This window comes from Stigmatopora nigra, chromosome 16, assembly GCF_051989575.1.
Source record: "Stigmatopora nigra isolate UIUO_SnigA chromosome 16, RoL_Snig_1.1, whole genome shotgun sequence".
Lineage (NCBI taxonomy): Eukaryota > Metazoa > Chordata > Actinopteri > Syngnathiformes > Syngnathidae > Stigmatopora > Stigmatopora nigra.
Genome location: NC_135523.1, coordinates 6,345,133 through 6,370,366, shown reverse-complemented (window position 1 = coordinate 6,370,366; position 25,234 = coordinate 6,345,133). Strand labels below are relative to the sequence as shown.

Genomic DNA, 25,234 nt, shown 5'->3' with positions numbered 1-25,234 from the left:
TAAATACATGATAGATCCATTTGAGGATGTGAAACACACCTGTATGGTCCATATTGGGTCCAGTGTTGAGTGTTGGGGTTCCACTAGACTGAATTTGCCATCGAGAGCCAGTGTCTTCAGAGGTCCACCTGCAGAAGGATGGGTCATTGGACCAGCCAAAGTCACAGGCAAACCACTGAAAATCTGTAAATGCATTGGAGAAAAGACAGTTTATAAATCACTAAGAATATAACATAAAAATTCCAGGTTTTAGTCTTGCTATCAAAATCCAAGTCCTAGTCAAGCCACTATTTCGTTGAAAACAGCAGAGGGCAGCAATAGACAATGGAAAATGTTTCTTAAACAATCTTAAAGATCAGATTTAGATTCAGATTACATTGCATTCCAGGAGTTCAGGGCTAGAAATCAAGGACACCCATGGCACTACCTTATAATATTCTATATTTGCATGTTATCATTTAAAAGAAAATACTTGACTGAAATGTGCAGACAACTACAGTCTACATAAACAAGACATGACCCTCATAATTTGAATAAATGAGGACAAGGGGACAAATGAGTTGCTGGTATGCTGTCTATTTGAAAGCAACATTCAATAGTAGTTAACCACAGAGGCTTGCAGATTTTAATGAGAGCAGGGATTTGAGGTTTGAAGACCGCTATAGAGTGCAGCGGCCCCTTGCCAACAATGACATTCTTCTTGAGCACATTGAAAAGGTTCCATAAAGGCCAACAAATATTTTTTTTTCCATCTGTTGTATGTTTATCTATTTATCTTTAAATCAGATTAAGACGAATCTCTTGAAGTTTTTTTTTTCTACGGCGCCCCATCATGACATTAACTCAATATTTGTCAATTAAAACCTAATACACAAATACGATCTTTATAATGATAACTCCTAATCCCCTTTAAATTAGCTGTGGCCAATGTATCCCATGCTTAGAACTTGTCATTTTTTTTTAAATCTAAGCTAAAGGCATTGATATATGAAAAGGTGTAAAAACTGGAAATGCACATTGAACTCAGAGCAAAGGTTGAGTGGTGCCTCTAGAAATGACTTTCAAGGTCAAACAGGGGGTCAGCCTCACAGCTGGTCACTACTTCATCACCTGCTATTGGCAATGTGTAAAGGTTTGAGTCTGCATGAAGCCAGAAAAAATCCTCATTTGACCACCATTGCATGTGTTACCTCATTTGAGTCTGGCTGTGTGTGGTATGTGCATGTTTGTGCCAGCCCGGTGATTAGTGATTATGCTGAAGCAGCAGCAGAGCACCCGTGCTAATCATCTTTGCATCACATATTCTGCCTCCGTAGGGGCCTCTGAGGGGCTTATCATCAACTTTAATAACACAAATACATCAGTGAAGGGAAGCCTTTATGAGGCACGATAAAAACAGAATGGAAATTAATGCAGAACTAACTAGGAGTTGGTAAATATTTACCCATGATGGCACAACACAATCAGTATCAAATGTAGTCACAACTAAATCATAGAATCATCGGGGGTATAAAAACTCACCTGGGGTGATTGCCACTGTAGCCGTTGTGGTTTCTGGCATTGTTGTAGCACCTGCAAAAGAAAATAAAAAAAACTGTGAGTCATGCCATATTCTACTACCATGCACTTCATGCTGGATGCAACAAAGTCCACCTCTCTACTATGTCTTATGTAATAATCCCCTCAATGCAATACAGTGTTACTATGTTCTTCGTAAGAGACTTCAGGTTGATGAAAAGTGCAGGCAGCAGTGTAGGAACGGACTATTACTGGGTTAGTAGAAAATGAGGCCAGTAGGCAAGTGTGTTAAAAGGACTTGAGGGAAGGGGGCAGTAAGAAGAACGATAACAACAGATTGGAAAGCTGTGCATTTGGTGGTGCTGAAAAGATCCTCTGCATTCAAGTTGGCATTTTAAGTGAGGAATTTTCAAGTTGGAACAAGTCAGATCGTGCACGAGGGTGCATGCAAAGGGGGACTGGAGTCAACTAAACAACGATAATGGGAGGGAAAAGGAGATCGAAATTAATGAGGTATGAGTAAACTCCATTACGGTGGAGGGGTAAGGGGTTTAGTGGGCATCTCTAGAGGGCGAAGTTAGCACCTGTGATATCGTAGTCATCACCTGTGCCACTGTGGCAGTTTGCTTGGTCGTCGTCGCATTCGTCCGATGGAGAAGTGGCCGGGGGTGCCGTAGGAGAGGGATCTGTGGGAGCTGAGGGAAACAAAAGAGGATTGATTACATGTGTGCATTGGTTTTTGACACCCTTGCAATTGAACATTCGGAAAACAACTTCTTTTCCACTCGTCACCCTCGTCATTATTGAATAAGTGGAAATGCCAGCTGAATCGAGGTTAGCGGGTGCAAAGCACAAACAACTGAGCGGAACTGAGCGATACCTCTTGACTTTTTATTACATTAGAGGTTTTCAGCAAAAATACTGACCATCTGGGGTACAATTTAAAGACTGAAGTTGTTTTTCCTCTGGATTTTGGATCACCATTACGACTTCCTAAGCTATTAACGATCCCGTTTTAGCAACATGACTGTCCATATGTACCTACTGAGGTGTCTTTTATAAATAGAATGAACTCAAAGTCATAGTTGAACCTCAAAGACATAGAATGGGGGTTTCAGACACGTTTTGGCACGGACCCTAACATCCACAAAAGCCTGTCATTATGACCCTGGGACACTTGGATGTGGGTACGATTGCAGATCCGCTGTTGATTCCTTGCAACACAACCATCCAGTGTGTGTGTGTGTGTGTGCACTCACACTGCATATGGTGTGTAATGAATGGGTAACACCATTGCAGAGGGAGGGAAATGGAATAGGAAAGAAGATGGGAAGTGTAGATAAAGACAGACATAGATAAATTGAAGTAAACTCCCTGTTTGTATGTGTGTGCGTGCATGTCCCCTTCTTCAGCCAGATGAAATATGAGGCATATCAGCCCCTGTCAGATTCAGGGTGAAAAAGGTTAGAAATGGGGTCAGTGCAGCATCAGGGGAGCCTCTTACTGAAATGAGGATTTAGCCCCTCTGTTTAAGGGTTGAATGTGCATGTGCTCACACAAACATGGACAAAAGTGCACCAATCCGTGTGTACATGGGCAAAATAACAGGTTTGGCCATTGCTGTCTGTGTGTGTGTACGTGACAGTGTGTGTGCACACTTTTGGCATTAACGCTGAAAACAAGCATTATCATCCGACTAAAGCTGCTGTTGGGAGTCAATGAGGCTTACAACAGAATGGGCTGCCCTGAAATTCAATATGTAAATCCATTTAGGACTGGCGTGTTGCTGCAAATTCTTATATTGCTAAGCTGTTTTTGTTCTATCATCTTGGATGATGTTGGAAAAAAAAATAGTAATTTAGAAACAAAATGTGTGCAGCGCTTGGAAAGAACAAAGAATGAATGCACAGGTGCTCGGAAGAATTTGATGGATGTCGGGCTGCTATAATCCAGCTGGTCCAGGTGGGTATCTATTTGATCCCTCTCCCCAAGAAGTGATGAGCAATCAGGGCAGCTTTCATGAAACTGGGAGACAAGACAAGTGTCCCTTATGGGAATTGCGAGCAGAAGTTGCACAGCTGTCGGATCAACGTAGTGATCCTTTCCTGCACACCTTTTTAAATAACAGGAATTGTTGCAAAAGACATGGAGCCACTTAGTAATGCTATTAGGTAGGATGATGGATGGTTCACCTGTATGGATTCTAACAATGATATTATAACATCTACTTGAAATGTGCAAAATCATATGCAGGTCAAAAGGGCTCCAACGGTAGTCATGGAGTGTAGATGGCAACGATAAGGTCATGATGAGTGAAGGCGTCATTACTGTGAAACCTTACCGCAGCTGGAAATGTCATTAGCATGAGTGGGAAAAGGTTTCACTGTCAGTGGCACTTTACCACTATTGGTGGCAATGTCATTACTGCGTGTAGCGGAGTCATCAACATGACTGGAAATGTTTTTTTTTTTTTCTTTTTCCCTCACTTGGGTAAAAAAAAAACCAATAGTCCCATTTGCCCCCATTTTTGCACTTCATGCAACCAAACTGAAAATACATCATTTGGATACAATTCAATAGATTTCTTACCTTCGATATCACAGCCCAGGAGCTCAAGTCGTAAGCCCATTCCAGTAGCCGTGGCTCTATCTGGGTATATTCGGATAAACCGGGTCAGCAGGGGTTCCACTGCCCTCAGCTCGGGGGTGTCATAGTTGCTATTTCCCTCAAAAATCTGAAAAAAAACCATAATAGAAGGTAACTGTAATATCCATCCATAACTGATGATGCATGACATTAACCCATCTAAATGAAATAATGTGTTATATTGATTGTACTATGTGTGGTCTTCCCTTAATTATTGAAAAATGAAACATTAATGCAGAATGTGTGCTCTAAGTCTGAGAAAGTGTACAAGTGTGCATTGTTAGCGTATATATACAGTGCATGATGTACAGTATTGCTGCAAAATAAAGTATTCCACAACTATAGAACGTTGGCTTTCCAGTCCTCTGTCTGCTTCACCTCAGGTGAAGTTTCTTCCTTTCGTTGAGATAGTTCTACAGTGTTGTGCAGAATACTAACAGATATAACGGCCGTGGGAATAACGATTGCTACAGCCTCAGTTGGTTCAAGTCATGACAGAAACTCATTCACATTGAGTCTAGAAAGACTTAAACAACTGGACGCACTCGTAATTTGGACACATTGACTCAATGCAAATGCATAATTTTGCATACTATATATGAATATAAGATAATATATCCAAATACTATACCTTCGGCTTGTTTCCATTGCCGTCTAAAACCATTTTCCAGTCAGACCCGTTGTTGCTGTGTCCAAGCCGGAACTTCTTCATGAAGACCTTGTTTTCACGGTGCTTTCCCCCTTGAATAATCAGTCCCTTCACCACTTTTTCCTCCCCTAGGTCCACCTGTAGCCACTCCCTGGTGAACGGCTGGGGTTGGGGCAGCAGGGTCCAACCAGTCCGGCTAGTCAGCAGGCGAGCGTTCTCTGGTACCCAGCTCCGATCGGTGTGAGACGATGCAGTGATTTGGTTATCAGTTATCAAGCCTGATACCATTCCCAGCATGCCTGAACATGGGTACTCTAAAAGACAAAAGCAAAATGAAAGTTAGATTTTCCTTTCATTTGACTCTGTATTTGGATCACAATATGTCATACATTTAAAATCTTGCATTATGTGGTTAAAGTTTCTTCTGGGTTAATTGGCAAAGTCATTGTAAGGACACTTTATTGTGATATAACTATGATCTCTCTCCATTCTCTTGCCGCCCACCGATTTATGCATCCTAATTTTTTTCACCCTGAGGCACTTGTCTCCAGGCAGTCAATTAAAACCATCCACTAACTTGGTGATTCCACATCCTGCATTCTGGGGGCACTATTTCTCTTCATTTCCCATCTCCCTTTTCTTCCTTCCACAGACTAGTCTCTAATCCCACGCCAAAAAAAACACACACACATTGCCTTTGTTTCAACTGTGACTGACTGCACTCATCTTCCTTCTGCTACACAGCTGTTGACATCTTCTGGACCTTCTCATCCACTCATCCTTTTATGTAGAACTATATCTACTGCCTATGTTGATTCCAATGCATGTACTACTTGAGATTTCAGTGTTAGGTTATGGAACATTAACAGTTTATAGTCTTACATTCATGCCTTTAATTGTTAGTGTTAACATATTATTACCAACTTCATTTGAATATGATAATACCTCAAGTAAAGCTTATGTAAAAGATATAGTACCTCCATAATATGTTTGATATTTTAAGACGGGGTGAAGACGAATACAGATAACCATACCAGCTTGCATTGCGGGGTAATAGAAAACTTCTCCATCCCATATGCTCCTGACCTCCAGTAAATCCCCAGATGCTAAGGCAGATGCCATTTGTAACGGCTTTGACTCCCACAGAGGAATGCATCATACGTTATTATATATCTTTGTGTCTGTAGAACAATGTATGCACTGTGTTGCAAGGCAACAAAGAGGCAAAGCAGCATCTTGCAAAAGTAGTAAAGACTTTGCGAACAAGGCTTCATTCAGACACTCTATGGTAATATAAAAGCTACATTTAAGCAGAGCCTTGAGATAAATTGTGATTTTTGTAATGTATTGGTACAAATGTCCAAATGTGAACTTCTAGGTTGCAATCAAAACACGTAATCTAATGATGATCTTGGGAGTAGGTAACAATTCTGTTTTAGAATTTATTATATTGGCATTTTCTTCTTCTAGTCAAATTCTCTAATGACAAACTGGAACACCCACATCAACAAACATGGCAGCACCAATCCATAGATCCATAGTTTCATAGGCACTATTTTTGGCTTGGGTGGAGTCAAAGTTGTTCATCACTTAACTGTGGTTATGTTATGAGCATCGGGGTGCGGATATTTGATATTAATGACTAGTTGAGACTTAGTGATGAGGCCCCAACCACTTCTGCAGTTTGAAACCATACACCTGTGTTCCATGGGTGGTTTGCTTTCATGTACTGTTTCTTAAAAAAAAACTATGCACCAAGCACAGCCCACCACATTGCTCTATATTTAGGCTTCTTTAAGCAAGTTGTGCTATCAGACATTGTTAACTTCAAATATAAGTCAGTGAGTCACAGCTTTATCCAGGCCACGAGAGTCCCACAACTCCTATCCTGCTACATGTGCGGTACTAATGCAGTGGCGCTGGCAGTATCTTCTGAGCACCCAGGGGTGCTGACGTCATTTTAGAGGCCCTGCGGTGACTTCTGTCTTGTGATGTGTTTACTTGCTATATGCCGTGGCTTGGTTATGTTCCCAAAAAACACACGACACAGCTGCAACATTGATAACCCACAAAGCATGCTGCAATCATAAAAACAGCCACACATTAAAATGCAAAACACTTTCTTCCATATCATTATACAGCGAAACCCTAAAACTTCCTTTATCCGTGATAACTAAAAATGGAAATCCATAAATAGCCTTTACTAGAAAACTCTGATAACTGTTTATTTCCCCCAAACTAACTAACAGATGTTCTTCGGCCTATTGAATGTGAAAACCAGACAGTTTGAGATGCCAGTGTCATTAAAATAAAAACGCCAAAGAGGCAAACAAGGTTTTTGCCAAAATGAAAGCTCTGCAAGAGAAAACAGACTGTAGCTAAATAGGAAGCTGAGACCAGATCAGCAGGAGGGATGGGACCGTACAAAGCCCAGCCCTCTGTCTGCCAACTGTTAGCTCCATTTATATTGTATGAGGTTGTACTACATCTAAAGACAAGATAACAAGACTACCTGATCTCCCAACATGGACCACCCTGTTGTGAAGGTTTATCCCTCAACAACATATTGTACCTTTCCACAATGTGACACACAACAATGCTAATTCATGAACGGGAACATCAACTTTCTAGATGAATATAGGATATTATGACAAATGTGATGTTGTTATGTTGGACACTTATTTATGGTTAAAGCTATGTTTGTGGTCCAGGCAAAGTAGATTTGAGTGATTTCATTATTAAAGATTTTTCTTTTACTGCGGTAAAGTCACATTTCTGAAGATTGCATTTCAAATTTAAATGCAAATCATGTAATCTCTTAAAACAAAATGCAGGTTGATATTCAGACTAAACCTTGGAAGAGGCAATAAAAGGAGAGAGAGATTACCACAAGACTGATGGTTTATATTTCACATTTTAAGGATTACTTTTAGTTGCAATTTTAGTGACAAACACAGCAGAAGATGTTTTTATAAGCTTTTCGGTCAGAATGAATCACCACTCTACTAACCTGATATCTTGCATCCATACACTTCAAAGCGCACTGCAATGCCTGTTTCCCAGGTAACAGGACGGATGCGGATAAAGCGTGTCAGAGTAGGTTTGGGCATCATGGTCTTGGCAATATCTGTTGGGTTAGTGTTACCCTGAAAAACCTGAAAGTCAGAAAAAGTGAAGAAGATCATGGTATGCAATTAACCTCAAGGTGTACTAAAAAAACAAACATGGGTAATACCATCATCCAGATGCCTCATTATAAATTGGACACAAAAAACAATCCTTACAAATACATATAACAAAATACAGTATAATAAATGCAGTGATATAATGATATTTAGATGGATCAAATAGAGAAACCATTAGGATTCCATCAATAGCCTTAAAGTGAGCATCACCATGACAGCAAATCCAGTGTTTTGGTTACATGAGTAAAATGTATGACTATAGGTGACTCATAAATAGTTCTCCTGTCTCCTGTGCACCACATGTGGGATATGGCCTGTAAAACTGGAGAATGTATTTGAAAATGCCCCTTTTCTGTCATTTCACTGTAGCTGTCTTTCTGCAGTGTCTTATGTAAAGTTCAGGGATGTCACAGTTTCGCCCTAGGGTACACAGTCAGTTTACCAGCACCAAATAAGGGAGCTGACCACCCAGCCAATCAACTCTGAACAGTCCATCACAGTTCATTCTAGGTAATTGAATCTCACCAGTGACCATACTATCCTCTAACCTCTTGAACTCAGCACTCATAGCCCAGAGCAATCCAACAGAGAAAAGCATGGTGGGACTGATAGAAAAATATATTGAAGCCCGACTAATTTTGCATGACTGAAAACATGATGCAAGGGCTTAGTCTTTAGCCCATGCACTATCAAACATGCCGGGAAGGCACTCATACAGCTAAGGGACTCGGTTACAAAGTCATGAACTCTCCCAAATGTCGTCACTCTCCCCCTTGCTTGCTTTTTCTAGAGCTCATAACTGCAAACTCAGCAGGCAGTAAATGGTGCCCATTCTCTACAGAAGCACTTTAGACTATGGAAAAAAAAACACATGGTCCACCGAGTCTTTCTGTGGCACCTTGCACTTTACACACAAGGGTCAGTGTACTTAAGAGAGGACAAAGAGGAAGCAAACCCAGTGGTCTGTGTGCACAAACGTGATCGTTTGGAAGCCCTATTTCTGTTGAGACAGTGTCGCTTCCACACATTTACAAAAATATTTACATCTCAAACATACATCAATCACCAAGTGGACACCCACTTCGTTGGTTGCATCCAGATGGGCAAAATCCAACTGGTTGAGCATCTGATCAGCAATCATTGGCTACACCACTCATACCATTCCAACCTCTCTCCTAAATCCGCCTTCACCAGCTGCTCAAACATGACACCCTCACCAACCCTTCCATTACAGTGTTGTTGTCAAATCCTTTGTCGCTGCTGTACCTTTAACAAGCTGATCCCAGCCCAAAACAAACAACATTCCTTGGAAACTCTTCCCATCTACAGTTACTATGAGTATGCTCAGTTCAAGTTGACCGCTTACACACGTGCAGTGGCTACATGACCACATGGAACAGAGTACATAATTACACGTTATAGCATATATGACAGGGTATTTCCCATTTTGTGGTGCTTGAAAGCAACACAGAAGACCATAATTCAAATCAACTGGACAGTTTGAATTGGGATATTTTCCTAATGTTGCTGGTATCTATATCTTGAGCATTAGAGAGATATCATTACCATACTGTCAACCTTTGAACGATGTACTGGGGCTGTAACTTGAAATACTATGATCTAGGACATTATGATAACATATCAAATAACACTAATTTCAAACATTTGATGATCCGGATTACCTTTTGTTTTGAGCCCTCCTTTAGCGTGATCCAGTCATCTCCGTTTGAACTGACATCAACTTTGTAGGACTTTACAAAATAAGTCCTCTGAGTCTCCTGCGAAACCGCTCCCTGGGTACCGATGGCTGAGACAAACCGTAGGAATCCAAGGTCCACCTGCCAAGTAGAAAATCAGAACAAGATGCAGATTCAAGTAAGATATTTAATACTTCCACCCCCCTAAATGTTATGTGTTCCACGTCTTGGAATTTAATAACATGTAATGAAAATATATGCATTCATTAATGAAGTATTCAGGATGAAGTCTTAATTTCCTCTTGTGAATGATATTGGATAAAAATGTAAGCACTTAGGAAGCAAGCTGTACAATGAGATCAAATTGACCATTACATGAGTAAGCTACACTAAACAAAAGGTTTTGCACGCATGCCCTCTTTGGTCTTACTTGTACCCTACAGGTCATGCAGTACTCTGCAGTTAATAATCAGATTTGATGCAAAATAAATTTAAAATGTACTCCGACTATCAATAAATAACCACCCATAACAAATTGGAAGACATTTGGTTCACAAATGATTGAGTCTTAAGACTTTAAAGTTAGTGTACACAAGAAGAACAACAACGACTAAAAACTTGAGGCAACTTGACAGGCTTTCAGCATGTGTAAAAAGCAATGAACAAAGACCATGTACAATGTGCACTACAACCTCAAATAATAATCTTTTTTGAAATGTAGGAGCCTATGTAAAATTGCAATAACCCCCACAAACATTGACATGCTTTTTGGGCAATATAAATTAGAGTCAGATCTAAAAAAAAAAATGTACACCACTACAAAGTTAGCTCAACAATACTTTGTTGATGCACCTTGGCAGTAATTACAACTTCAAGTCTTTTTAAATATCTGGAGGAGAGTAAGTGAGTGTGCGGGTGGATGTCTGTTTTTTATGTATTTGTCACATGTATACATTTTCAGAGCTGATGCTCATCAAAGTTAGTCATTGGGTTGCCCCAGACCTTAAACAGAATCACAGCGTGCGCCTGCCAACCATCATGATGATCACAACCATGACCATGACTTTCAGGAAAAGAAGACCACACAAACCCTTATGAGAGTAGGCGTCTGTGCATGTGGCAAGGACATCCGCTATTCTAAAAAACAAAACATTTACTGATGCCTTTACTATATGTTGTGGGTGATACCCGAGACTTACGCAAAGGTTCTATAATTTTGCTTTTGGGATGTGTAACCACAAAACAACCAGCAAGAGATAATCAGATACCCTATGGCTAAAAATGGGGACAAATCATATGGCCCACCCCAAAAATGAACTGAAAGTTGTTTAAATATGTATGTTGTATAATGTATGTTTCTTAATAATCTGCAATTCAATTTTGATAGACTGAAATGACATTAATGAGAAATGATTTCATTGTAGAGGTAGTTTGGGATAAGAACAACTGATTTCATTTGCATATGGAGAGAAAATTGTGGTTGTCATAGAGGTCTAGTCTCTCTTTTTAACAAGCATTAAAAGCATTTCACCTTCAAGTAATGTATGCCACATATAACCTAGTAGTACTGTCAAGAAATTGACACTGTTTTACATAGTTTTGTACCGAGTTAGTTAGCTTAGAAGATGTAAAAGGTGAACACAGTGGGGTCTACAGTGAATCACTGTCATATAGACTTGCAGACAGTAGGGTACTGGATAATGGGCAAAGCATGATTTATTAATGGCTGCTTGTTAGAGGAAGAACAACAAGGTAGTGGTTGCGCTAACAGACCAAGGTTACGTGGGTCAGGAGCAGAGAAGACTGTCTGCCTGCTTGCATTCCACAACCCAGGGGCCACAGTAACAACAAACAGACCAAAATAACAATGAGTGAAAGTTTTTTAAGCAGCCACCTCAGTCGGTAGACGAGGAAATTACTTTTATTTTGTTTGATTAAACATTAATAATAAAAAACACATACTTGCAGTGCATGTTTGAGCGACTTATTTGACAAAGACTGGCTAAAAGTGACAAAAAATTGGGGGCTTTTTTGATCCTGGTTGCTAGTTATCCGTAATAACAGTCCACACCCTTGGACAGAAATAAAGGCCTGTAGAGAGTAGACAGTGACACATTAAAGCAAATTACCCTTGCATTAATAATTTGACTTGTGCTCTCACTGTGTGGCCTAAAAACATGTTTGTAATAATCAAGCTTTGAGGGAAACCGAAACATTAAGAGTGTTGCAATGGGTGGAAAGGAAATTATCTGGCAGTCAGGCTTGTAAAAACAAGCAAGTAGATCAAAGTGCTCTAATCCACATCCCATTTGGATGAGGTAGATTGAGTTGTTGTTAGCAATAAATACAAAAGTTATAAAGTACTAGGAGTAGTTTGGTTGAAGATTCTTGCCATTATTGAAGATACTTGATATGTTTTTCCACATTGATTATGGTTATTGTTGCATGAATGCAGCATAAGAAATTGATAAAATACTTTTTAGGGTGATATCTCTCTCTCTCTCTCTATGCTTGATTGGTTTATAATTGAGCTGCCAAAAAGCCAACAGTGTGAACTCTGGAGGGGAAAATAAATAACTTTTGAAATACTTTTTAAAAACCCAAAACAAAGCTTAAAAGTCACCAAAAAGCATCTGGTGCACATAGAAGATAACTTCTGGAAATACTTTGTCCCATGAAGGAGCAAATACATCACAGATCTTACATTCTATTGAACCCAAACCATTTCTGATAGATTTTTTTCCAAGTAATTCTTTGATAACAGGAAAAATATGGCAATTTTGTTTTAGCGATCTAATATGCAAGCAGCATGTTTTCCCTCATATTGTATTAATTACCTCGAAACAGACAGTTTGCCAGGGTTTTCGGACTCTCCTTTACTTCTATTACCAATCTTAAAATAAAAAGTATTACTCAAGGACCGCAAAGACCCAAGACCGGCCCCACCATGTCACGCTTATTCCAATATTCTCCTGACATTATTAGGAATTATATTTAGAGACGGCACCTTTCAGGAACCCTTAAATTATGTATGTCTTCCAATTCATTGCCCTAGTGATCTTATTTTTCCAGAGAGAGCAGCACATTAGTCTCACAAGTAATATTGCATACCAAATGCTACATTTTTGTGAGACACAAAAGTACTGTGTAAGCAATTTAATTGTAAAATCATCATCAATACTAATTAGTCATGACTTAATCTGTTTTCATGTATTAATAACATGTACCTAAATAAAATAATACACAATCATCAAATGATAGAGTCAGTAAACTTGCGAACAAAGACAATGATAACAGTTGTTATTATCTTGGCAAATGTAGAACATTTTATGACTCCACATATAATAATGATTAAATATTGTTTTAGTGAGCTTGTAAAACTTCTTTGAGTCTATTTATTAGGTCGCTGTGATTTTTAATGATTGTTAGGGCTTCATTGTTATTACTAACCATGACACATATGTATTCACTACAGCTCTGAGTCATGATTATCAAACAATGACATGTTCATTGGACAGGAAAAGAAGGCGACCTGGAGGTATATGTCACGTCTGGCAGCTGCTTGATGACTCCATCCCATAATATGCGACTGACCATTTAACGCATGACACTAATCATGAGCTGACTTTTTTCTTATTACAAACTGGTTCAACTAATCTATTATAGTTAATTATCAGGTCATTTTTTTCTTACCCTTGATAGCATTGTAATTATCCTTCATTTGGGGTGTCATAAGGATTAAAGGAACTGCAAATCGGTAGTCTTTGGTAACTGAACGCCTTTATAGAAAATGAGCGGAAACTAGGTAACTAATAGAGTGGCTTAACTTCCTCTTGTATGCATTAAATAAGAGAAATATGTTTTTTTCTAACTATTTAATTGTGTATGGGGAAGTAAGCAATTAGAGGTTGTTTGGTAAGGGAAATAATCAAAACGCAACCTGTTATCTTTTCAAAGTGGACCACATTTTCAGTCATGTTTTCTTTACAGAGCGACACAGAAAAGTCAACTCAAAGCGGTTAACAAATCAGGATGCCATTTCCAAATGTGCAAAAACAAAGCAAGGAAATAAATACAATGATTGTATATTTGCATATAGACTACAAATTCCCTATCCTCGGTTGCCCTTAAAAAGTAAACCAGTGGCATGTTCAGCTTTTTAACTTACTTTAAAAGCATCATCAAATTAAATTAAGTTGCCATCATCCATAAACTGGAAGCAAGTAAAAGTCATTTCCTTTTGTGATTAAACAATTTACTTTTGAAGACATTGACAGCTATAAAAAAACAATGAGACTAGCAGATAGAGCATGATGAAATAGATGCAGCAGATATAACTATTGAGTATAAATTATAGATGTGACTCATCAGGCATAAAAACCTACTGTATGCCATGCCACATATGCTACTATGTATAATATGGCCATTGTGAGTTATTCAATAAAAAGGCTTTTAAGTATTGACAGTTGGGCTTTCTCCAAGACGGCGTTAATTATTCATGTTTTGTGCGCATGCAATCAATGGCAGCTGCCTGACAGCGACCTGGTCCTCCTTTCATTCAATCATTCAGACACTCCAGTGACTCTTTGTGACCATCAGATCCTTTCTATCTAATATGCTTCCAGATCCTTAGTAATTTACCCCATTATATTCCCAAGGAACCCTCAGTTCCTCAGGCCACCATGTTCTGCTCTACAATGTGCAAATGCAGTGTTTTCTTGACAATGCTAAGTGTTAATCAAGTTTTCCCTTCTGGTACTACCCTGACTCCATAAAGGCGATGATCAGGCCGTGAGCCGCGAAGTCTGGGGTGTAGGCTAATTCATTTTCACTTCAACCTGCTGGAGAGACTCCTGCTGTTCATCCTCTTAGGCTTCAAAGAACACATTGGCGCATACAGGAGGATAATAAGCACAAATCTCCCACCTTCATGCTCTTCTGCAGACTTGAATTTTAATGAGGAATAAGAGGTGGGTTGACTAGTGAAGTAGGTAGAGCGTGAGCTCAAGCAAACAAGAAAATAAAGTCTTGTTTCAAAGGATTATCAACTCTATCTTTGCTACCACATTTGCCTATCATTGTATACACAAAAGAGCTGATTAATAAAAGTGTTGACTCAGCTCTAGTTGCTCAAACTACATAAGACTGTAATTACTGTCCTTAGGTTAGAATGACGGACTGATAAAAAAAAAAACTAAAGAAATCGATGAGGTAAGAGCAGATAAAGGAAACATATCCAAGAACATAAAGGTTCCATATCATGAATTATAAAACCAACCCGAGCCAGAGAATGATAATGACGTAAATAATGAATGGATGTGACACATCTCACTATGCACTGAGATGATTTGTTCGTGCCACAAGGCTGCTGACCCTGTTGCGTCACCACAGATGGAGTAAAAAAAAAGCAGAAAAACAAATTCCACTCTTTTAATACCACTTGTGATAATTGGGCTCGTAATCAAAACGCTCATCAGAAGTGCTTGGTGTGCACAAATTGCATGACAACCACAGACGAGGCTCTTTCGTTAGCTTAAACATTAGAAGCGATTTGATCTGATTAGTATAGAGAAACCAAGCAGACCCATTAGAGTGTATCCCTTTTAGAATCTACTTTTTACTGCCAAATCAAATTTTCGACATGATCAATAATGTATAACGAGGGAATCCAGTCTCAAGTGACAACAAATCATTGTGCGGATCTTTCCGTTGGAAAAGAGGCACAGTGGGATTGAGTGCTCAAGAGGCTGTTGTCATCCTTAGTTAGCAGAGCCAAATAGTGTAAGCACCTTATTCATGCAGCTTCCAAACTACTTTCATAATTGTCTTATTTTCTCCATGTGCATGATAACCAGCAATGCTCCGTCATAAATTGGTAATAAGCAGCCCAAAGAAACCCAGCACAACCTTTCAGCATTATTCATTATTGATACATTAGAGATGGAATTCTTGCACTTGTGTAAAAAAAATATGGAAGCTGAAATTTAGACCCATAAAACAATGAATAGTTTTTTAAAAACTGTAATATATATTTTTAGGGGGACTCTTTTTTTATGGGAAAATAACCGCTGTATTTTCTCAGATTCTTTATTGAAGATTTCTGCAAATGTACTATAACTGATGACTATTTAAAAGACAGTCATGTTGTACAAATATGGCAGTTTTGTGGCTATACGGGGAAGTACATATATTCCCTTCCTGGTCCACTCAGATTTATGCACTGTACTTGCATGGGAGAAAGTGGACTATGTCCAGAACAATCAACCACAAGTCCAAAAGTACCCCAAAAAAGGACACATGCATGGGAGAACACACATATACACATTCTCTCGCTGATTAAATTAGTCTGAAAGAGCATTGCGAGATCCCAAGACAATAATTTCACTGCAATAATAAAAGGAAAAGCTTGCTAGTGGTTCTCCGAAAGTAAATATTTGTCTTGTGGTTGGCTCTATTATTCATCCCCTTAGGAATATGATGGGGCCAAACTTTTCAGCAAAAGACCAGAGAGAGCCGGAAAGAAAAAAAACGGAAGAAAAACAAAAAAGAAAAAGAGTCTGGGAATTTACAAGGCCTGAAGGGACTTCAGATAATAAATCAAACATGCCCCATTAGCATTCAGGTAGTGCTCGGACTCAGTAACTGAAGGCACTTGTAGTGCGAGTGGACTTGTGGTACGTGACTGTTTTACCATTAAAAGCTGGACGATAACAGTTCCCTCTGTGAGCCAGATTGTTCGCATATGGCAGCAGATGAAACCATATTTTTTTAAAAAAAACAAAACATTAAGGTTATTTTTCTATGTAAAAAAGGCTGCCAAAGTTTGTGTTTAGCAGGACTGCCCTCTCAAAATCCTAATTTGCTGTTATCGAGGAATAGTGAAAGAATAAAGGTAAGACTCAGAGCCAGAGGAACATGAAAAGTATTCAACCTTATCTTTTCATGAATATTTTTCAAAGCTACATGTATGACACGCTCTGACCCAAACTCCATACTAGTGCAATGTCGGAATATATTTCCCTTGGTATTCCTTGGTATAAATTGGAAACTGTTATCAGGCTTGATTTTCAACTATGTGACAGATCAATGTAATTTCTATCTATTAATGATGAATTTTCTTACCTGTATCCACTCCTTGTTTGAGTCCTGTGCAGGGGTCCATGCATTTTCATAGTAGTTGAGTCTAGAGCGCTCAGGGGACCAGCTTGGATTGTACTGCGATGAGGCCACAATTTGGTCAGATGTTATCTCACCCGATTCCATTCCCAACGGGTCACTGCAGTCAAAATCTGAGAAAGGAAAGTTGACAAATTGAAAATGGGAGGGAGTAAGAGATATTTATTTGCTTGCTAAGCGCTATGCTGTCATACATTAGACCTAGCATGGGTCTACACTGCCTTTCAACTTCAGAGCTCATCTAAGGGGAGGACAGCAACACATATCAAGCACTGAGTGCTGATGTCCGGAAAAGAACTTTCCATCATAGATGCTTCAGTAAATCCCTGCTGTTTTCATTCTCCCCGGGTTGTAATGGCTACATACTGGAAGTGGTCTACATTAAGAAGTAAAAATGTCTCCATGAAATATTAAGTACGGGCTAAGTTTGTCTTTTTTATGCCTTCAAATTTCTTTCAGACTACTTTTTTGCTGCTTCAGACTAGATCTGCTTCCCTCATCTGCAGGATCTTTTTGCATGACATTATTCTTTCGGACATGGTCTCATGGGAGAGTTTAGGTTAATTTACTATCTGATCCTTGGTGTTGTAAATTACAATTAAAATGACACACCACCCAGGTTCAGGGATGTTTTATGTTGTTTTGTGTTAACATGGGGGAGCCTTTTCCAAACATGCCAGGCTCCGTGGTTACAGATTCCGATGGGTCAGGTTGCGGTCGACTCAGTTAACCCTTGGAGGTCAGACATTCTGACACCTCTACAGGCGGCACCATTGTAATGGTCATTCAAAGCACATCATTTGTGTGTCTGTCAGCATGGCTGCATACCGTTAGTACAATAGGTAAAGCACATTCGGTTTCAAGCGTTTCAATTTACTTTAGATGTGCGGTCATGCACATTGGCATCTCATCCCACCACTTTTTCAAAATCAGTCGAGTCTTATCAAACTGACTTATCAAATCTTAAACTTTACTGACTGGGCGAAACACAAAGGGTTGTTTGTTTGTAACCATTTGCACAACCTGATCTGGTGAGCTGTGAAGCATCACATAACATAGAATTATAACCTCAAAGGAAATGAATGTGATAAATGTGATCTCAGGTGTTAAGAGTACGTATAAGAAAAGCCTTGCCTTTCATCAACCTTATCACTTCGATCAATGAATTTCAGCTATTTCCAGTCAACCGTTGCTGTTTGCAAGTAATAACAAAAAGGGAAGACTGTCTTGCCATCACATCAGCTTATGTCAGCTTTTCTGCCAAGTTGTCAATATGCCATCTGATCCAAGATGTGTGATTAGGGCAACCTAAGTAGCTTAGGGGAAATCATCAAATAATGATATCACAACGGCTTGCTAATTTTTTATGCATGTTTGCAGTCTTTCTGTCTCCTTAGGGCAAGGTAAAATCTTTTGGAGATGATTAGTAGATCTGTTTAATGTCCGTTATCTCCTCTGCGAGTTAAAGCCACACTTTGTGTGTGTGTGTGTGTATGTGTGTCGGTGGTCTTTACCCTCTGGACAGATTTATGACTGCTCCGTGTTTCTTAATGAAATGTTTAAGTGGGAAGTTTCTTTTTTTTCCCAAAATAGAGGTCAGGAGGTCACGCTAAGTGACTGCAATGCCGCATCTTAAAATACCAGACGTGTGATGGATAGTATTTACAAAAACGGAGATTCTAAATTATGGGTCATGTCTGGACCTGTTTTGTGTCCATTTGGGACAAAAAAAACACATTCCACCAGTAAACAGTGGAGTTTTGTTTTGTTTAGTTAAGTTTACATTTTTTTCTTGAAACACCGCATCTCTGGTAATGAACTACCAATCAAATGAAGACCAGGTGTATTCTCAGTTGCTATTTTATATTCAGAGAATTCCTTTGGCAGTTATTTTTTTTCTGCAACTGCAATGATAAGATTCTTATTTTCTGTGTTGAGCTATGTCTGCTTCTTTGCTGACATCCAAGTTAATCTTATTTTTTAGTGTGTTTATGGCAACTTACCCTCAGGAACAGTCCTTTCGATGACTGTGAAGTTGGCAGAAAATCCCTCCTTGGCAATGGCACTGTCGGTGTTGATTGTAAGTGCCAAGATGCCAGTATAAGAAATGATTCTGCCCGGTGTGTTCTGTCCACAGTACCTGCCAATGTATGGTCCAACTAAAGGGGAAAAAAATGGGTGGAGGGTTATCAGGAGAAGACTGCAGTGAATTTATCATGCTTCCTTTCTCTATGGTTTCATTGTTCCTAGGGAAGGAATCTTGCCTGCACAACCAATGGAGTGATAATGCAGCCCTAGGCCAAAAGACAGCAGTCAAAATCCAAATGCTTAAAAATTAATTTGGTCTTATAAACTTTTTTTTTAATCACTGCTATAGACTTGGGCTCTGTCCAGATGGTGAGAACTTTTTTCTTTTAAACATTAGTTGAAGTAAGTTAGTTATATTTATGTTCTATAATGGCAACACAATTAGGGTGGCTATTTAAGTTTACTATCTCATAGCAGGAACAGTGAAATTAAAAGACACCTTATTCCAATAATTGCAGCTGTGGCACCCCCCACTAAACCTATTTGACCACTACTATGGAATGCTACAATAACCTTAAAGGTTACAACATTCCATGACCTACTTGGTGAAGTTAAGTTCCTGTGATCATTGTCTTTTTGTGGGTTGTAAATAACTCAGACCTTTCCCACCGGCTAAGCATGTTTCTTATTGCTGTCAACACCAGAGTAAAAAAAAAAAAAAAACAACAACAACAAAAAACTGCCATGTCCGGGTCTCTTTTGAGAAAAAATGAAAAATCCGTTGAGAACAAGTGGACACAAAAGAGAAATTGTAAAAGACAAAGCAATAAGGCCTCATGTGGGGCCCGTTCTGGCAAGCACAGAGAAAAATGGCACAGAGGTGGAAATGTTAACAGCAGTGGGAGGTGATAGCAAACAAGTACAATGACCTTGCTCTGTGTGTCTTGTGTGCTATGATCCATGCACCTTTGGAAGAATGTTGGTGCACAGAGACCTGTGGCTTATCTGTGATTTTTAATGCTGTGAGCAGTGGCGAGAGACAGTACAACCTCCCTGCAGCCGGCTGTCATCCCAACACGGCTCCCTGTCCATCTGATGGATAAAAAGGAAATGCCAGGCCCCAGGGATTTTTAGGGGTGCAACAGTGACAGCCCAGATTAATCTTTAGAACCCAAGTATCTGTTGTAGAAGTGCCATCATTTTTTTGGGTGCTTTTATGACAGCCCTAGCACGATCGCAAACTATGTGGGGAAATTTTTTCTTACTGTTTCAAGAACTGATGGATATATAGTTCTATATGTAGTACTCTTTTCAGGAATGCGGTTTCATCTCTTGTGGTAATGCACTAGAGCAGCCACCTCTGGATCGAGCAAAAAAAGCAGACACTTTCTTCCCTTCAGTTGTCTGTTGTTTGTCAGAGTGGTCTATCACATACAAAAACACTTCATGGCAGTCTGACGTGGTGTTGTCCACTGTTTCCCTGACATGAGAATACTTGCTTGTGTGACATACTGAGCTGAGACTCCTGAGTAATGCTTTTTGTCCTACTTTCTCATCATGCTAGCCTTTTCAAAAACAAGTAAGACTATGTATTTAAATTTGGTAATTATTTGGCATCAATACAAATGTTCTGTGTCCAGACATCTATAAGCAAGACACAATATAGAACCTATACAGTATAATATGGTCTTATTTTGTGGACGATTGAGATGTGAAAGGAAAATAGATTGGCAAAAGAAAAATGAGTAGTGAAACGTTTTCTGAAAGCTGCAAAGAGAAGCGCTCACCTCCAGGAAAGCCATCCCAGATCTCCAGACGGTCATAACGGCAAAAGACACCAGTAGGAGGCGTTGGGTCAGGCTCCAACTCAAAGCTCTCAAACTCCAAGATAATTTCAGACATCTTTGGGGCAAATATCATGAAAGCACAGTCAAGGTTGTTGGGGTACTTTTCTGGAAAGCCTGGAGATTTTATAACACCACTGTTGGATGTGAAGTTTCTAGAACATTCAGGACCTGCAAGAAAGAAAAGGATGGTTAACTCTAATGGTAAACTACAGCCCAAGACCTCAAATTTAACCTAAACAAGTATTATTTGACGTTTTGACATTTAAAAAAATGCCTACTCTAGCACTGTGCCCTGCATTATCCTCATTTTAGAATGATTTAAATTGGATTGGATAACTTTATTCGTCCCGTATTTGGGAAATTACATTGTGGCAGTAGCAAGAGGGTGATTAGACAGAACTGCAAAGCAACAAACTTGAGATTAATACATTGTGTGGAGATTGCATGTTCTTCCCGGGCTTGCGTGGGTTTACTCCAGGTGCTCCAGTTTCCTCCCACATCCCCAATATATGCATGGTAGGCTGGTTGAACCCTCTAAATTGCACCTAGGTGTTAGTGTGAGTGTAGATGGTTTTCCGTCTCCTTGTAGTCTTGCGATTGGCTGGCCACCAATTCAGAGTGAAAATGGATGGATGAATGAATGTCCTCTATCCAAGCATAAAAGTAGATTGGGATTGACCCTGCCTCACTAAAGGTATACAGTTAGAGCAATCATTTGGAGCTATTAGTTGCAGAAACGTGCCCGGCATAACATAATTTCCCCACTAGTCTGACAGCCTTCATGATGGGTGCAGAAGGGGTTGACCAAAAACATAATTACAAATATGTTTTTGCTCGATAAAAACCAGCAGGCTGTACTTGAAATAAATGCAGTAAAATGCTTTTTTTCACTCCGGCATCTTGCTGGGCCGCAAACTCAGGCAATCCTATCTGCGTCTGACTGTCCACTCATGGAGAAATTAAAGGGAGTACTACATCGATTTGCTCTTAATTCAAGTTGAAAGCCCTGATGAGGACCAATTTAGAAAGTTGACATTTAGAGCATTTTTGAAAATGTGGCTTCTGAGAACAGCGGGGGACAATTTCACAGCTTTTAGGAATATTTGGAACTAGAAAATGAGAACAATGTGAGAAAGCTTAGGTCACTTAGTTGGACGAGTAACTTTTCTGACTGGGTCAAATTCATAGGAAATGCTGGTAAAATATATTGCCCATTTCCTCTTGTATTCTGTAATTCAATTTGTATACCTTTCACCACAATATGTGAGGAACCTTAGCTTTATTCAGTAGTGGACAGAATATATTTCATATTTCAATATAATCCAATATAATAATAAGAAAGTTGTCGTTGTCCTCCTTTTGTATGATGTTGTGTTTTTAACTTTTACATATTAACTTTTTATTCATTACCTATGTTCAGGGAAAAAAAAAACAAAGTCAATATTCAAAGAATAATGGTGGTACAGTGCAAATAAAAATAAAATTACAGCAGTGGTTGGAGTGCAATCTATTCTTAAATGCATTTTCATGTGCATGGAGACCTGGCATTTATAAAACTGAATTTAGAAGTCCATTGTGTGGCATGAGCATTGAGTAATTGTCATATTAATCACAGTAGTGAGAGAGAGACCCTTTTCGGTTTTACTGATACTTTAACGGTTGTGACTCCCACTTCTGTGACCATTACTTTTCATGACTAACAGTGTTAATACCCCCCAAGAAAAGTACAAAGATTCCATAGTTGATGTCTAAGTTGTTATCCGCTTGGTAGCACAGTCAATCTTTCCTGTGACACCATCAGTCTTTTAGAGCATGTGCATGCCGAAGCATGATGACAAGCAGCATCACAGGAAGTATATATCCTGTTGTCAGCCAAGTACACACTGCCTCCTCCCAACTGACTCAGCGTCTGCTTGTTTTATCACCCAAGATGTCTGTATCTCTCCTGGCGGAATTTACCCACAGGGTCAAAATAAGTAACAAAAAGGGAATTTGTGACGAATTACTACAGCAGAACTCATCCCAGAGCCACACACACGCTCAGACGTCACCACAACTGAGACGAGCAGACAAATTAGCCACAGCAGTCCAAACACTGCTTTTTAACAGACTACAGTTTATGACAGGAAATAGAAAATAACAAATGCTGAGTGACAACCTCCATCTTGGGTATATTACAACATTTATTGGTAGCAGTAATGGATTCTTTCTAGCTCCTTATTGTATCAAGTCTTCTACGCTGGTTAGGGGAGTAAACAAATGTCACTAGGGTTCATTCAGAAGAATTGAAATTTGTTTAAAATGCCAAAACATTCCTGTCAGGTGCTATTTGGTTGATTTCACACTTTAAATGGATCAAGATTTTGTATAAACGCCTTTGTGCTCAGCTGTTTTGAAGCACATTTTACTGTTCTCAACTGAATATGCCATGTGGGCTTCCAATTGACAAAAATGTGAAGGATACAATTCCATATAGACTTCATAAAAGAAAAAAAATAAGTCAAGTAATACAAAGTAAATGTTAAAACCCTAGAGTCAGTGGACTTAAGGACTAGAAAATATTTTTGTCTGCCAATTGGCTGCAAGAAATTATGTTATAGTGAGAAATGTAGAGTTCATTCCATCACATTAACACATATGGCCTTTTACTTTTGCACAACTACTCTTCTATATCAATCCAATATTCTTTAATAGAGGAGTATTTCAAGAATACCAGCTGTCCCATTTACAGAAAATGGATGGGTTATTGCTTCCATAAGCAAAGAATAACATTCCACAGCACCTTTTTACATCTGTATTTAGTTTACACAGGCATACAAGGCATATCCTGGGACAAATAGTGTAAAAGGGACATGTGTATTTTTCAGACTTTTCCCTGGAGTTGTTCATCACTCACTTTCCTTTGACCCAAAGTATTTGTGTAACAAATCATGGCATGGGTATTGTTCTTCAACTGGTAAGTAAATAAACAATGTTTATGTTCTATTTCGTTCTCAGGAGGCTCATTGATTATCTTATTTCTCAACCCAGTGGCAGCTTTGGACCTTCCCTCCGTCATCGTGGCCCACTAACCAAGATTAAATTCCAGATGGAGAATGAAGTCATTATGCATGTGGTGACACATGCATACAAGCTTTAACATATTTTACTTCTGACACAGCATTTAAAGTACCTTAAATGTTCTGCTGTGTCTGCGATGTCACACCCGCCTGGGCCAATAATATGAGGGATGACACATCTTAATAGGGAAGGGGGCTTGAGGTAAAATGCCGCAGTCTCCCTTCTGGCTGCCCTTGGATTCTTATATTTTTCCATGTGCCAAGAGTCTCTTTGTATGTGTATGATGACAGCATTTCTCTATGCCAGATGTGACCTGTGGCACTTGGGCGTGTCGTCCATGAAAGATACATTTGCTATATTTGCCCCCTCTGAGCCCCACCTAGCACACACACATACGCACATACACCTTGAGTGTGTTTTCACAGGTGTCTGCAAGTGAAAACAGTGACTGCTAATGGATAATAAAGCGGGCATTTGAAATTAGGAGTATTTGTATTAATTTGAAGATAGCCATTATGTCAGACAGACTTGCAGTAGACTTTTTAGTCATGCTTCTGAGTAATAGTAATGATGAGTTTGAGTTTAAACGCGGTTGATAGGGGGGCAGGAGTGGTCTTTAATGGTAGTATTCAAGCCACGTCGCCCACTTGAATGGGCCTGCAGCCAGCCTTGATGTGGCTGTATGCAAACTGGCAATCTGTTAAAGGAAAACACATGTCGAGCCAGCATGCTAACATATATAAAAACATATGCACGTTTAAGGATATTTTATTGCCAAGAATAAAATATTTGCCTTCTGTGTAACGAACATGATATGTGTTACTCAAACAAACTCATTCATTTTGCTTATCCTCACGAGGGTCGAGGTAATGCTGGATACTATCCCAGACAACTTTGGGGGTTGTTATTCTGAATGGGTCGCCAGCCAATCGTGGGCAAAATGAGACAAATAACCATTCATGCACACATATCCACCTGGCCTACCATAAATGTTTTTGGGGAGGAAACTGGAGAAAACCCACTTGCAAACTCCGCACAGGAAGGTCAGATACCACGCAGGATTGAAATCTCTCTCAGAATTGTGAGTCGGACGTGATAAACTTTTTAAATGTAAACTGGATTGGTAGTGAGTAAAAATACAGAATTGTTCCAGACTAATATGATTAGGAATATTTAGCTACTATATATTATAGTTTAATAAACAGAAACATATTTCCAGTCCTTTCATTATCGGTCCTTTGAATTCATTGTTTATTAAGATTCCATCAGGAAGCAATTCAATCTCCTAACCTTAATTTCTGTCTGTGAATCAAAGATAATTTAACTTCCATCATGTGGTACTTCCCCTGACTTTTCCGTGAAGTGTGGTTGCCAATTTGTAGGCTATAAACTAAATAGCTCATACTAATTAAGATGGCTGGATGGAAG

The 25,234-nt window shown here is 39.2% G+C and overlaps 1 protein-coding gene across 4 annotated transcripts in view; it reads right to left on the bottom strand.

The window, feature by feature from the left end:
* nrp1a (neuropilin 1a) overlaps positions 1-25,234 on the bottom strand; it is a 44,818-nt gene that overhangs the window by 2,744 nt on the left and 16,840 nt on the right. For 3 of the 4 annotated variants that reach the window (XM_077735477.1, XM_077735475.1, XM_077735476.1), the window contains exons 5-14: positions 20,687-20,914; positions 18,875-19,030; positions 16,818-16,984; positions 9,681-9,836; positions 7,824-7,968; positions 4,796-5,127; positions 4,108-4,252; positions 2,103-2,213; positions 1,522-1,572; positions 40-183 (exon numbers count right to left, since the gene is read on the bottom strand). In XM_077735477.1, the coding sequence (XP_077591603.1) occupies positions 40-183; positions 1,522-1,572; positions 2,103-2,213; positions 4,108-4,252; positions 4,796-5,127; positions 7,824-7,968; positions 9,681-9,836; positions 16,818-16,984; positions 18,875-19,030; positions 20,687-20,914 (1,635 nt within the window). The remainder of the gene's footprint in view (positions 1-39; positions 184-1,521; positions 1,573-2,102; positions 2,214-4,107; positions 4,253-4,795; positions 5,128-7,823; positions 7,969-9,680; positions 9,837-16,817; positions 16,985-18,874; positions 19,031-20,686; positions 20,915-25,234) is intronic. The other variant, XM_077735478.1, reaches the window with a different exon arrangement.